The 14,718-nt window shown below is 42.9% G+C and overlaps 1 protein-coding gene across 2 annotated transcripts; it reads right to left on the bottom strand.

Moving 5' to 3' along the window:
- Positions 1–10,043: 10,043 nt before the first annotated feature.
- Positions 10,044–14,123, bottom strand: LOC119484629 (potassium voltage-gated channel subfamily A member 3-like). Of its 2 annotated transcripts, none has more exons than XM_037763630.1 (2): positions 11,541–14,123; positions 10,044–11,150 (listed from the first exon to the last, which is right to left on the bottom strand). In XM_037763630.1, the coding sequence occupies exon 1, from the start codon at positions 13,676–13,678 to the stop codon at positions 12,128–12,130; it is 1,551 nt and encodes a 516-aa protein (XP_037619558.1). In that variant the 5' UTR covers positions 13,679–14,123; the 3' UTR covers positions 10,044–11,150; positions 11,541–12,127. The 2 variants fall into 2 exon arrangements, with proteins under 2 accessions (XP_037619558.1, XP_037619646.1); XM_037763718.1 differs by having other exon boundaries at positions 10,044–11,137.
- Positions 14,124–14,718: the final 595 nt, after the last annotated feature.

Here is a 14,718-nt window from a genome sequence, read left to right as displayed (position 1 = left end):
AATAATGTATTTTCTCACTCCTCGGGGTATCTAACAATCCTACAACATTAGTGCTAAACACTTTTTTTCCCCAATGCATTGTTACTGAAACTCAATTTGTTTAACCCTCTGGGAGATGAGTCATTCCAGTATCACTGCTCAGGAGAGAGAAACTGTGGTGCCCTGCAAAAGAGGCCAGGTTATACACACAGCTACGGGACCGGGCTCGGAAAATGGAGGCAAAAAATGAAAAAAGAGCGGCTTACTAGTAGGTACACAAATATATAGCTCTGTGCCCCCTGGAGCTAACAGTCCATCTGAGGCAGAGACAGGAAAAGATGGAGATAAAGTAAGGAGTGGTAGGGAAGAGAGAGCATGTGCAAACAGAATGAGGAGAAGAAAAACAAGGGAGAGAAAGGAGAGAGAGAGAGTCGTGTTCATCGGATTGAGGCCCAGCAGGATGAGAGCCGACACTGGAAAAGAGCCAGACACCAGGAGAGACACAAGGACACTGGTCCACTGCGGTATACTGCCATACTGCCAAGCTGCATCTCACTCATTACCCAGAGAACCTCACAGAAATCTGCACCCAAACGCAGCACAAGCCTTTTATCTAAAATCTATAGGTTCGCACAATACCAGTCGCTACCTGTAGATATTTTCAAATTATGGCATCATTGAATCCAGTGAGCTATCCTGATGCTGGAGGACTGTGAGTCACTGTTGCAGGGATACCCTTATGCTGCGTTACACAATGTGTCCGTATGAGTGAGCGAAATTCAAGTCAAGGTAAACGCTTGCTTCAGGAACACTGTGGGTTGTATTACACCAAGGTCTTACTGGAGATAAGACACATTTTATATGAGGGGGAGAGGACAAATGTGAAACTGTGTCTGTGACAATAAGCATTTTTACATGCACAGCAAGGCTCTGTAGAGGGAAGCGGTTGACTTCATGCATTGCAGCATACTGCTCCACCCCTAAATAATCCTGGTTTTGCTCCCTTTTCATGCTTTAGAAAGTGCACAAAATGATTTGTCATTAAAAGCACGAGCATACTCAGGTCTGCTCTACGACGTCTGAGAAAGAATGGCTGCAGTGTTTTGATTTGCTGCAGCACAGATGCACATTATATGGGACTTGTGGGATGCACAGCAACAGCAACTGTGTCACTGTGATGATGCAATCCTTGGGTTTTTGTTTGCCAGGGACTCGAGGAATCTAAATATTTGCCTCAGCCTCATGCAGCAGTCTGATCTGCAGTCAGGCGCTGCTGCTGCTGCTGGACGCAGCAAGCTCTCTCTCACACACAGGACAGCTGAAGGACGAACCGGCCAGGACACCGCCTCATAACCAAAACTTCATAGACGACCTTGCCCTCTAATATTAACCTTGTCCGGCAAGGTTACGATAAACAAGAATGCTGCAAAGCGTCTAAAAAGTAGCACACAAATTGTCCAAAGTCAGCATTGTCACTGTAACTGGGTGAATCTTGTGCACAGCCTCATTTGGTTGCTACGGAGACCATCTCCAGGGGCAGCAGTGAGAGGAGGCTGGGCGCTGACATCACGCCCACAGCGTCTCTGGTGCCGATGGGATATTTCAGGTAAAGTTAAAGCACGATGACAAAGCACTTTTCATTTTCCTGCAGTCAGCTGCATTAGTAAAAGATGATTTAGTCGGGAGAAAAAAGATGTTCTTCCTTGTGTCACAGTTCCACACCTGGCACATGTTTCCCAGCATATGTTGCCGATATATAACTAGTTTCATTGTTAGCATTAGTAAATCTTCCCTTCGGGGGGCCGGGGGGGATATATGGTTTCTCTGACATGCTTCCCTTCCTCTCACTGAAAGCCCTGAACACCGATTCCTGATGCAGAGGAGTGAACTTTATGAATAGCCCCAAGAGTGCCATTACATGTTCTCCGAAGAGCAGATGGATGAATGGCACCCAGAGAGATAATGGCAATATGTTCATGGTTTCTATTTTTGGCAGCACTACATTACAGTTTTAGGGCAAACAATGTACCACATAAAAATACCATCAGAGCAGGAGGATGAAATGTGAGTAACTGCACCGGGCGCAGCCACTGCCTTTCTCTCTTCTCTTCGCCGATGATGAACAAGCTCAAGCATGACAAGCAGCACCTCTCCTGGCAGACGCTGCGTATCATTAGAGGTAGCACGCCACTGCGAGGCATCAGGCGAATGTTGGCATGAGGAGGACGGCGAGGAGACGAGGAGAGGGGAAGCCCGGGGTCCCCTCTGCTGAAGCCCCCCATCTCGATGGAGCAAGATCCTGGACTTCTCATATGTGCCTGCAGCTGCAGTATCAGAGAGGACCAGCTGCGGAGACGACTGTTAACGGTTTCCTGCGCCTGTGTGTGTGTGTGTGTGTGTGTGTGTGTGTGTGTGTGTGTGTGTGTGTGTCTGCAAGTTCATATATGTGAGCGTGGTCCCTCTGCGTCGGCGCCGAGTGTGTGCACGTTCTCTTCTACTTTCTGTTTTCTAATGACCAGGATATCCCACTGCAGAGTGGATTCAGGCGCACAAGCTGTGACCAGCTGTGACCGTCTTACAGCTGTGCAGCACTCAAGCATGCTCACACACACACACACACATACACACACAGACATTCACACAGGGACAGCAAGACAATGAGACATGTCTAGTCGACACATTTTAAAACTAGCAGACACACATGCTAAAGTCATGAGTGTCCATCCTGCTTTAAATCTCTTTTTCCTAATGCGGACTGCATGTTGAATATTTTTCTTTACATCTATAGTGACATGCAAGTCCTATGTTATTACATAATGAGGGCTGGCTAGAATTTTAAATTTTTCAATACTTCAATACCCGAGTTTTAGCGCAGATACGAAAACAATAGTCTTCCATACTTGAATATAAACTTTAAAAAATAACTTCAAACTACAATTAAACAAAAGAAGCCATTGTTGTCTAAACACAAGCAGCCGATTAGACAAATCCTGTCCTCTCTTAAATCAAGATCTATATAATTCAAGAAAGTAAGCAAGATTACAAATATGATCGGACACTTAAAGGTGCATTATTATTGATTTTTGGCCACTTTGCAGTAGCGGAAGAAAACTGAAAACACAACACTGATATTATCAGCTCATAAAGTTGTTAAAGCAAACAAACAGTTGAGTGTTTACACCAGTGGGCATCCTCGGAAAAGTGAAGCCAATGCGGAAGTGCCGTAAATTTGCCTTCTCTCTAATATCCAGCAGGAGGCGACTCCTCTGGTTGCAAAGTCTGATTGTATAGAAGTCTATGAGAGAATGAGCCTACATCTCACTTGATTTATTACCTCAGTAAACATTGTAAACATGAGTTTATGGTCTCAATCACTAGTTTCAAGTCTTCTTCAATACAGCATGATGTTCATTTAGTAAATTATGGTCCCATTTTGATTCAAATAGACCATAAAGCAGGGGATGCTTTAAGGCGTGGCTAACTTGTGATTGACGCTACCACGGCGTTGTCCGGTCTGGGAGTTGTTCGTGTTTTCATCTTACAACTTAAACCCTTTCACAGTGTGTTTTCAGTTCATGAAAGTTAATTATAACCTTTTTGGTCGCCTGAAAACGTCTTATTCAGAGTTCAGTTGTACTTTGCCCCAGCCTCTCGTGTCACTTCTGGTTGCAAAAACAACAACATGGCATCAGCCAAAAACCAAGATGCCGACGGCCAAAATGCTGAACTCGAGGCATCAAAACGTCAGTCCACAAAGCAATGGGTGACGTCACCGTTGCTGACAACAGCTGCCTGCTGCACCTGGAAACAAGACTAAAGGCGTATTCACACTTGCCTTATTTAGTTCTGTTTAATTGAACCCTGGAGCGTTTACTGGCTTGGTGCGGTTCGTTTGGGCAGGTGTGAACACAGCAATCGCACTCGGGTGCGCACCAAAACAAGCGAACCAAGACCTCCTTGAAGGGGTGGTCTCGGTTCGGTTCCAAACGACCTTCGGTACGCTTCGTTTGTGGTGACAACATGATCTGACCTCCGGCCCAACTGGAGAAAGCATTGCGCCTTTTTGGATTAAACCAGCTCCGGTAGCAAGCTGTGCTGTGCATGTCAACACCAGACAACATTACTGCAAAAGAGCTAACGCTTGCCCTCGCTATTCACAACAGTACTAAACAGGTGTAACGTCAGGCTGTGTTGAAGACCATGGGCATACCTGGTGGAACAGTTTAGGAGGGTTAATGCACGCCTCCTCCTGAACTGTCTTGCTATGCGCCTTCGGTAACTCCAGTGCATCAATACATTGTTTTCTAGTCACATGATTCAGACCAGAGCAAATGTACTACAGGTGTGAAAACGCCCTAATAAGAGCAGTGTTTGCGGGCCAGAAAACCAAAACGATGAGCTGAAAGATGAAAAAACACTCAGTAGAGCCGACAGAAACTGTTCCGCTGTTAAGACAGAAATATTGATTAATGTAGCTTTAACGCCAGCTTTTGATACTTTGGTACAACAGTTTAATACCCAGCTCTATATGGAACAAAGAGACAATTCAAGAGTTTATTGAAAGAATGAATAAAAGAGTGTTTTTTTGTTTTGCATATTAACTTTCCTGCATTCCTGATGAGATGAGTAAATAGATAAATGTTCTTGTCTTAATTTAAATACTGTAAAAGCAGCATTCATCTCCTCATGAGGCCACAATTTCTCAGCAAGTTCACCTCTAATGTGATTCTTACCTCCCCACAAACCAGAACACGACAGGCTGAACTGCAGGTGCACTCAGCAGCAGATGATTAACTGCGCTGAGTAACCTGCAGACACATTTTCATTTCCCCTGGTTGAAAGTACATTGAAGAAGGATTTAAATTCCAGCAGGGACGGAAGGAACAAAGCCACTCAGCAGATCTGAGGCAGAGCACCTGGAGCTGTGTGGGCCGCATGCTATCTGGCCTGCAGCACTGAGGTGTTAAAACTGAAGGTTAAATGTGTGATGGTAAAATGCTTCACTTTAAAATGTGGACGGTCATAATATACTTTCTAGTACGTTCTTCTCTGAATATCGTGTTTAACTTCCTGGAGTGTTTTTGTTTGTGCGTGTGGAGCCTTTGTATACACAAATCAAATGTGGACCACATGTTACTAAAACAGGCTGTCTTTTGTCAAGTTTGACATTTAAATCATTTTCATCAAGACCCAAATACACTTAACCAAACAAATGCTTAATCTAAACTCAACCTAATTATTTTCACATCAAACTAGCAGTTACTGTAGGGGAGAGCGGGGTCAGTTGGGACAGAGCATTCACCATGCTCATGATCAAGTCGATCACTCTTCACTTTCAACCTCAGTGGAGACCTTCTGATTATTCCTCACATCTTATTCACAGTATAGAAATATACAGCGTGTGAGTCAATTATTGGATCTTTTGTTCGTTTTTTGACTGTTTTTAGTTACGCCACATACACATATTGTTGGAAAGCTTATTTTCTGGTCAGTTGATGCTAGTGTTAGCGGTCTTTTTTGTTTTTGTTGGTAGCAAGCTGGAGTCCAAAGTGTGTCTGCTCTCCTGGACGGTTCGGACAGTATTGTTTATAGCAGGGGTTCTCAAACATTTCATTACTACCATTTTTACTCTTAGATGCCATTGGAACTATTTGTCTTCTAAAACTTTTCAACCTAAATACTTCAGACATGCTTCATAGAGATAAACAGAAATCCATTTTAATTTGAGTGATGTTAACATCACTGTGTTTTGCCCTGATAATCTGGGTGCTTTGTAATCAGATGTCACTTTAGCTTGGCCGGCTTCATGGCTTCATTTGCTAGCACCAGAAGACACATGACACATTTTGGTCGATATAAATGAAGATGAAGATGCTTCTCAATTTAGCTAGTTTGGGCTTAGCGTCATCTGACGATGTGGACTGACTTGAAATATTTCTCCGTGTTCGCCAGTTAGCTTGCGGCTCGTTGCGCCCTAAGTGAAGTGACAGATTTATGATAGGTTGTTGACGGGATGTGTCACAATCATATCAGAGTTTCTATTGGCCCAAAGCTAACATGGGTGGGAGTAATGGACACAATATGCTGGTGGTATATGCACATCTGTAGATGTGAACTTTTTAATACAGCACAGTTTTATAAATTATAGCAAATTATTTCGCGGACCCCCTGACAGAGTGCCACGAAACCCTGGGGGTCCCCGGACCCCACTTTGAGAATCACTGGTTTATATTTTCTGCCTTGTTACAAATCAACAAAAAACAGACAAAAACAAGACAAAGGCTTTTCCTAACTGAATAAGACCCACTGAGTGGATGTTTACTGAAGTGGCTGGCAGCCAGACAGAAACCTTTTTTTAAGGGGCCAAATTCCATATATTGTGAGCAGACACCTGTATCTGTCCAGGGATCAAATTATTTTCATTACTGTTCAAGTAGTTGGTGAGTAATGGAAGGTTATGTGGTGTCGATACAAAAGTGTATGCCTGTACAGTTGATAAATGTGGCAGGTTATAGAAAACCATGCAAACAGTATTTGATTGATATTACACAAGACAGTTATTAAGTTCCTTCTGTTATTCTTAGCTCATACATTCAAGTCTTTTGCTAAAATGTTGCTTCATAGGACAGACTACATGAGCTTCTACAAGAGTGGGTTTTGCTTCGTACCTGCCGAGCACACTGCAAAGTGAATTTCAAGTAACCTTCACATCCACTTTTGTACTCGTTCAATGTCATGTTAAGTGTGAGTAAGGAGAGTTTTTCCAGCACTCAGGCTCACTTACAGTTTTTCATTTTGTCTCCTGGGAAATGTGAGAATTATGGGTCAGACTAAAAGCCTCTAGGTGGATTTTTTAGTTTCCTGACCTGCATGACAAATCTCAGACAGTCACATGGCTGAATCTAGAACAAAACACTGTTCCTCCCTCGTTGTTTGGGATCTCACAGACCCAAGTGCTGCAAAATCCTTCAATATAGAATAGACATCTTTATTGTCCACTTGTGCGGAAGTTTGTCTTTGGCTTCACAGACATACATACACTTAAAAGCTTCCTTTGCCATTGGTTAAATCACATGAGATTAGGGGGAAAAAATGAATAAATGAATAAATAAATACCAGTAATAGCCTAAATGGGCCAAACAGCTGGGATGAGTGTGCTAAAATATTAACAGTTAATACATATCTTCAATAGACATCATAAAGGAAACAGCTGTCTCTAATATCTAGTGAAATCATCTGTTAAATAAAATGACAGAGGATGGAGGATTTTTTCTTTTTATTTGACCTGAATAAAACCCAAATATGACCCTAATGTTATTACACCAAAGGAGGAAATATACGTATGTCTTATATGTTATATGGGCAAAACAAATTTGCTTGCCAAATAATTATTCACAGAGAAAGAAATGTACTGTAGGTTATCCTACATAGTGACGTTACTTATGTTTGGGGTCAGTTATTCCCCAGAGAGGTCTCACTATCTATAAGAGAGATCCAAATGAACTAGGCAGCACTACCCTCCCAAATCCAAAATTAAACGGTATTATCTACACCAATCACAGATATAAGACATATGAAAAGCCATCGTATGTGATTATATTTTACAGTTACAGTCTGACACTTAAAACAGAAGTAATGCATCATTTTCAGTTCAAAACCGTGTTCATAAGGCAGTCATAAAATATCAAGTTCATAAAACAATGAGCAATATTGGTATGTTTTTGATTTTTTAAAGAGGCTCAGGGAGTCTACTACTATAGAGGCAGTCGGAACAATGTGTGTGTGTCACTAGCATGATTATAAAAGCATAATAATAAAATATATATTTATACTCTTCAAGACTTCAAATCTAATAAGAAGGGACTAAATATTATCAGCACAAGCTCAATAATAGTCCTTCCCAGCAGTAATAACTCAGTAGATCCACTAGAGAGCAGCACTGAGCTATTTTCAGCATGATGAAGCCACTGTTCATCAACAACACAGTTAACAGGACTACACCTACAGTCCAGCAGCAATACAACACCATGTAAAACGACTTAATGATACAAAAAGTAGTTTATAAAACACGTTGCTGTCTTTACTTTTGAATTTTGAACAAATGTCTCTTCTCATATTGATGATACGGCGATTAATGGCAATGAGCTGGTGCTGATAAGAGAGCAAGCCTAATTCATCCATACAATTAAATAAAATAAAAAATATTATCTTATTAAATTATTATTTGATTAATTGATCAATCAACTGATGGAGAATGAATTAGCATTTATTGCTTGAAAAAAAAGACTCAAAATGAATAATTAATGATCAAAATAGTTGCCTAACATTTTCTGCTGCCAGTTTTTCTCTGTTTTATGTCATCATCACTATAAACTGAACACCTTTAGATTTTGAACTGTTAGTTGAACAAAACAAGACATTTGAATCGTCATTTTGGACTCTGGGAAATTATAACGAACATTTCTCACCATTTTATCACATTTATAGTTTATTGATCACTCAATTGATCGAGAAAATACTCAACCGATTAATTGATGATGAAAACAATTAAGGATGCACCAATACCGATACCTGATCAGATATCGGGCCAATACTGACTCAAATAGCTGGATCGGGTATCGGTGGCAATGGGGCCGCTCTATTCAATTCAGTTCTATGCTTATATACAATATATACAATAATATATACTGCTGGCATTTTTATTCCTGTTTCAGTTTTGACCAATTTGTTGCTGCGTTAAAAAGGTTTACACTTAAAATTGTAATTCCTGTTAATTTTGAAGATTTTTTACTAAGTTGCTAGTGTACAATGTATTATTTTAATAATAACAATTCACTAAAATTATATAAATATGTATTTATTTGTCACATTTTGTTTTACACTTAGGAAAGCAATGTTTGGTGTGAAGCCTGATGTTGCCTTACACATAAAAGAACGATCCCAGTGAGGAATACAGCTTATTAATTAAACACTGGTATCGGATCGGTACTCATATCGGATTGGTACTCGGTATCGGCTGATACCTAAAGCCCAGGTATCTCTATCGGTATCGGTATCGGGATGGAAAAAGTCAGATCGGTGCATCCCTAAAAACAATCATAGGTTGCAGCCCTAAGAACAATAAAAGTAAAGTCAGAAATGTAATTTTGGAAGAACTCTCTCTCTCAACATGATGCATGAATACAGACAGCCCTGTCATGTGATGAATGTAAACTCCTTTGAGTTAGTTTGCGTCACTTCATCTCTCAGCCACTTTGTACCAAAAGCACACGTGCAAACGTCTGCTGGAGGGGATGAAAGGTAGTTGACGTCAGACCTAGTTGGCATGCCAACTCAAAGAATGAAGCTCCCATCTGAAAACACAGAGCAGCTGAGGCGGTGAAGTGAAGGCAGACAAAAGAGCGACTATACACTGATACAACAGACTTTTCATGATTTTTCACCATATTTCTACATGTGTGCCAGCTCATCACCTGAAGCTACCTAAAGGAGTAATAATGATTGATATTGATTTAACCACCTTTAAGGAACCAATAAATTATTATAGTTTAACATCTACAGTAGTTGCCCCCTTTCTCCTCTCCAAGGACACAAAGGTGATGAATGAACCACAGTTGGATAGTCTATGTGAAGATGCAACACAATGCCATGGCAACATCAGAGGGGGTTGCCCGGGAAACCACCGTCCGTCGTCATGGAGACTGCATCACAGGGCGGGGCTCAACACGAGCACGAGGCGGGACGTTTCTGCACGCTCTCTCTCCTCCTCATCCATCCATGCTGTTTTCATCCTGACCTCAAACATTATTCACACTTTAATACATATTTCATATCCATCCTCTGCATCGATATTAGATATTTAACGAAAGGTTTATAATGATATTTAGAGTCGGGATCAGTTAATTTCCGTTTTTATTTAATATAGGCTATATAGGCAGGTCTGAATAAAAATACAATTTTACAAAAAAGCTCGACTCATATCTCATGATAAGCGTCTCCATCCATCACCACCACTCTGTGTGTTATTACCTGAATAATCACCAGAGTCTCGACAGGTTATGATATTATATATAACCTATAATCTATATTCATCACATTATACTGGACAATGAAACTCTTCTCTCAACGAAGCACAAGACGTCGTTTTTTTGGACTAGTGGATAAATGCATTATAGATATATGCTACACGTGTAACCCAATCAACAACTGTCGCTTTAACATCAAGATATGTATATAGGCATCATGTGGCACTGTACACTGCAGAAATATCGGTTTTAACAAGCCACTTTTACTTGTTCTTCTTTTTATGCTTTTTTTCTGACAACAGCTTGAGCCGAAATGAATACTTTTCCAGTGCAAATGTTTTGGGGGTCATTAATACTTCTTGATCTCTGAGAAAAACATGTGAATCTACACTGGAAAACAAGTAGAATCTCACTTATAGGACTTGTTAAAACGGACATTTACGCACGCTCATCCACAGATATGGACTGACACATTACGCATGGCTATATATAATATAATATATATATTATATATATATGTATATATAAAAATAATATTATAGCTACTATCAGGGCTGGACTGGGACAAAAAATCTGCCCTGGCATTTCGGCCCAGACCGGCCCCATCACCGGTGATCTGTGCTGTACCACGTTTGGTTGAAGGCTCTGTTCGAGGAAATCCCTTCAAAAGTGGTTGTTTTGCATACTTGCCAATCTTGAGACCTCAAAAAGAGGGAGGATTTCAAAACCAAAGTGGGGGGTGTGGGGGTCCAACAGAGTTTCGGAGACTTTGTTTCCTGACTTCTGGTGACTTTAAAACAATGAAAATAACAAAATAATAAGTACACTGCAACAGCATTGTTATGTTAAACTTCTAATTTTACCTTTAAATCTCAGGAAAGAAGACTGAATAATTCACCCCTCTGGCATAAACTTTGCTTGTGAATATTTAGCATAAACTCATATTCATCAGTTATAATTCATTTGTTTGCCCCTGCTGTCCCTTTGTTTTTTTAATTATACATGCTGTACAGTGCCAGAAACAGGTTCAAAAAAAGTAAATTTGACATAAATTGGGAGAAATACGAATGGTGACCCAGAGAGGAAACCGGATGACAAACTGATGAAAACAAACTCTACACCCTCTCCCTCATCTCTCTCCATCACCTCTCTCCATCATCTCTCTCCATCACCTCTCTCCATCATCTCTCTCCATCACCTCTCTCCATCATCTCTCTCCATCACCTCTCTCCATCATCTCTCTCCATCACCTCTCTCCATCATCTCTCTCCCTCACCTCTCTCCATCATCTCTCTCCATCACCTCTCTCCATCATCTCTCTCCATCACCTCTCTCCATCATCTCTCTCCATCACCTCTCTCCATCATCTCTCTCCCTCACCTCTCTCCCTCATCTCTCTCCATCATCTCTCTCCATCATCTCTCTCCCTCATCTGTCTCCATCATCTCTCTCCCTCACCTCTCTCCCTCATCTCTCTCCATCACCTCTCTCCCTCATCTCTCTCCATCATCTCTCTCCCTCACCTCTCTCCCTCACCTCTCTCCCTCTCCTCCTCACTGTGGCCGCCTGGCACAGAGCGATTGGGCCAGCCCAGTGTCAATTAAGGAGAAGAAATGGGCCGATTTACCTGTTTTATGGGTAAAAAAAAAAGACATACGTCGGCCCAAAAGGACGTCAGCCCACCGGGAAAACGCTCGGTATGCCAGATGGCCAGTCCAGCCCTGGCTACTATATGTCTCCATGCTCCATAAATGATCCAGTCATTTACACGTCTGTGAAGATCTTGTTGATGTTCACACAGTTCTGGTTGTTCTTATTTTTATACATTCCTTTATTGACAGATGTTAGGACCTGGACACTATTTTTTTTTTTCTGCATTTTACTGCATTAATTTAAATCCAGTGTTTGAATCTGTGTGTTTGAACACTATGAAGTGTATAGTGGCAGCAAATCATCATGATGACGTCAGAGGAGAGATGAGGAGTTCAACATTTCATCAGGAGAACAACATTTTTTGAACTGAGCCATGTTGGTTTTTAAAAAAAGCTGACTTTTTCAGAATGAAATTGGAACAGTATATTAAAAAAATAATATATTATGCATCCATACATGATCCAAGTCATTTACACGTCTGTGAAGATCTTCTTGATGTTCACACAGTTCTGGTTGTTCTCTGTGTTACAGTTGGACTTGTTGATGCTCTCCTCTATCACCATGTACTCAGACTTGCTGATGGATGAAGAGGAGCTGCTGGACCTCCTCATCTCCTCCTCGGTGTTGTGGAGATGCTCCTCGCAGCTGTCGGTGGTGGTATTCCCGTACACCGGGTGCTCCTCTCCGTCGGTCTCCCGGTGGTAGAAGTAGTTGAAGTTGGACACGATGACCGGCACCGGCAGCGCGATGGTGAGCACCCCGGCTATGGCGCACAGAGAGCCGACTATCTTCCCTCCGATGGTCACCGGGTGCATGTCTCCGTATCCCACGGTGGTCATGGTCACCACAGCCCACCAAAACGCGTCCGGGATGCTGGTGAAACTAGACGAAGGATCATCCGCTTCTGCGAAGTAAACCGCGCTGGAGAAGAGGATGACTCCGATGAAGAGGAAGAAGATGAGCAAACCCAGCTCTCTCATGCTCGCTTTAAGTGTTTGCCCCAAAATCTGCAGCCCCTTTGAGTGTCTGGACAGCTTAAAGATCCTGAACACCCGGACGAGCCGGATCACCCTGAGGATGGCCAGAGACATGGCCTGCTGTCCTCCGTTAGTCTCCTTCTCCTCCGCCAGCTCCGTACCCAGGGTGATGAAGTACGGGATGATGGCCACGATGTCGATGATGTTCATGATGTTCTTGGAGAAGGTGGTTTTGCTTGGACACGCAAAAAAACGCACCAGGAGCTCAAAGGAGAACCAGATGATGCAGAGGGTTTCTATGACAAAGAAAGGGTCTGTGAAGGGGTTTGGTGCGTAAAGGGCTGTGTTATTGCTGGAGAGGGAGGGCGACTCTGTAGCTTGGTGGTCTCTCTCATCCCTGAACTCAGGTAGAGTCTCCATGCAGAAGATCACAATAGAAATCAAGATAACAAGCACTGAGACTATAGCGATCCCTCTAGCTGGTCCAGAGCTCTCCGGATACTCAAACAAAAGCCAAACCTGTTTCTGAAACTCCCTTTTGGGTAAAATTCGCTCCTCTTCTTTTATAAAACCTTCATCATCCCTGAACTTCTCCATGGCCTCCTCTCCGAGCTGGTAGAAGCGGATCTCCTCGGAGAAGATGTCGATGGGCACGTTAACAGGTCTCCGGATGCGTCCCCCGGACTGGTAGTAATAGAGGATGGCGTCGAAGCTGGGTCGGTTCCGGTCGAAGAAGTACTCGTTCCTCAGCGGGTCGAAGTAGCGCATCCTCTTCCTCGGGTCGCCCAGCAGCGTGGAGGGAAACTGGTTGAAAGTTTTCAGCTGCGTCTCGAAGCGCAGACCGGAGATGTTGACGACCAGCCGCTCACAGCAGCCCTGAGACCGGACAACAGAGTATCGATCCACCGACACCGGCTGCTGGTTCTCCGCCGTCATGATGCCTCCATAACCTGCCGGGCTGTCGGTGGTCTTGTTGCTGCCCTGGTGCCTGATGATGGTGATGGTGGATGATGGCTGGATCACGCTGGAGGTCTGGTCGTCCATACATACAGGTGTTTTTTTTTGTGCGCCACGCCTCTCCAGCTCAAAGCCTACAGCTTTGGAGAGCTGAGGCCGACGCCACTCACATCTCTCCTAAAATAAACATCACATCTCTCCTATAATAACCATCACCTATCTGGCTATGCGCGTATATCCAGACAGACGCACTGAAGCTCTGAAGCGCTCCTCTCTCTCTCTCTCTCTCTTTGTGCGCCTTTTTTCCTTTTTTTTTTCTTCCCCCTTTACAAACACGTCCACACCCGCCCACAGCACAGCGCGCATATGTCTGACATGCGTCCACCAAACACCAAACACCCGCCCAATCGGACATTAACTTGACACTTAATGTAGAGGGCGCGCGCGCACACACCTCCATTCATTGATGAAATAACATCCACACCTGTTTGATCCAACTTGGATTATTTCTCTGTTGAGCTGATAAACAAACACGGATCTGTGTTAAAGGTCCCATATTATAAAAAAGTGAGATTTTCATGTTTTTTTTTATTATAAAGCAAGCTTAAAGGAACTGTTTGTAAGAATCAGAAATGCTTGTTAACAGCGACACCTGTGGCCGTTAAGTCAACGAAAGTCAGCGTCGGGCTCGGGCTCGCATTTGCTCGCTCTAAATAGACATGAACGAGCATCGCTCAAAACAGTGAGGCGACACACGTCAGCTAAAACCACAATATCACTCTATATTTCAGCTGCTTGGCAGTAATGTTAGCTGACCAGACAAAGGTCTCTCCATGAATCAATGCTGATCCTAGTGTTGGCTTTTCCTACTGCTCCGCAGCGAGTAAGTGTCTTCTCCGACCGTAGCCGTAGGGAACAGGGGACACACCGGCACCCGGTTGGAGACGATAACGTTTCTCGCTGCGGAGCCCCGTCACTTCACAAGACAAGGAAAACCTCTGTTGGTCTGGAGGAGCTGCAGCAGTTATTACTGCACAAACATCCACTGTACATTCACTAGATATTCTCAGAGCTACGAAGTCTTCTGCAGTGTGTCCTGTGCGCGCATGAAGTGAAGTGGAGCGAGA

Source organism: Sebastes umbrosus, chromosome 1 (assembly GCF_015220745.1).
Source record: "Sebastes umbrosus isolate fSebUmb1 chromosome 1, fSebUmb1.pri, whole genome shotgun sequence".
Lineage (NCBI taxonomy): Eukaryota > Metazoa > Chordata > Actinopteri > Perciformes > Sebastidae > Sebastes > Sebastes umbrosus.
Note: the sequence above shows the minus strand (reverse complement) of the source record. Positions and strands in the feature narration are given on the sequence as shown.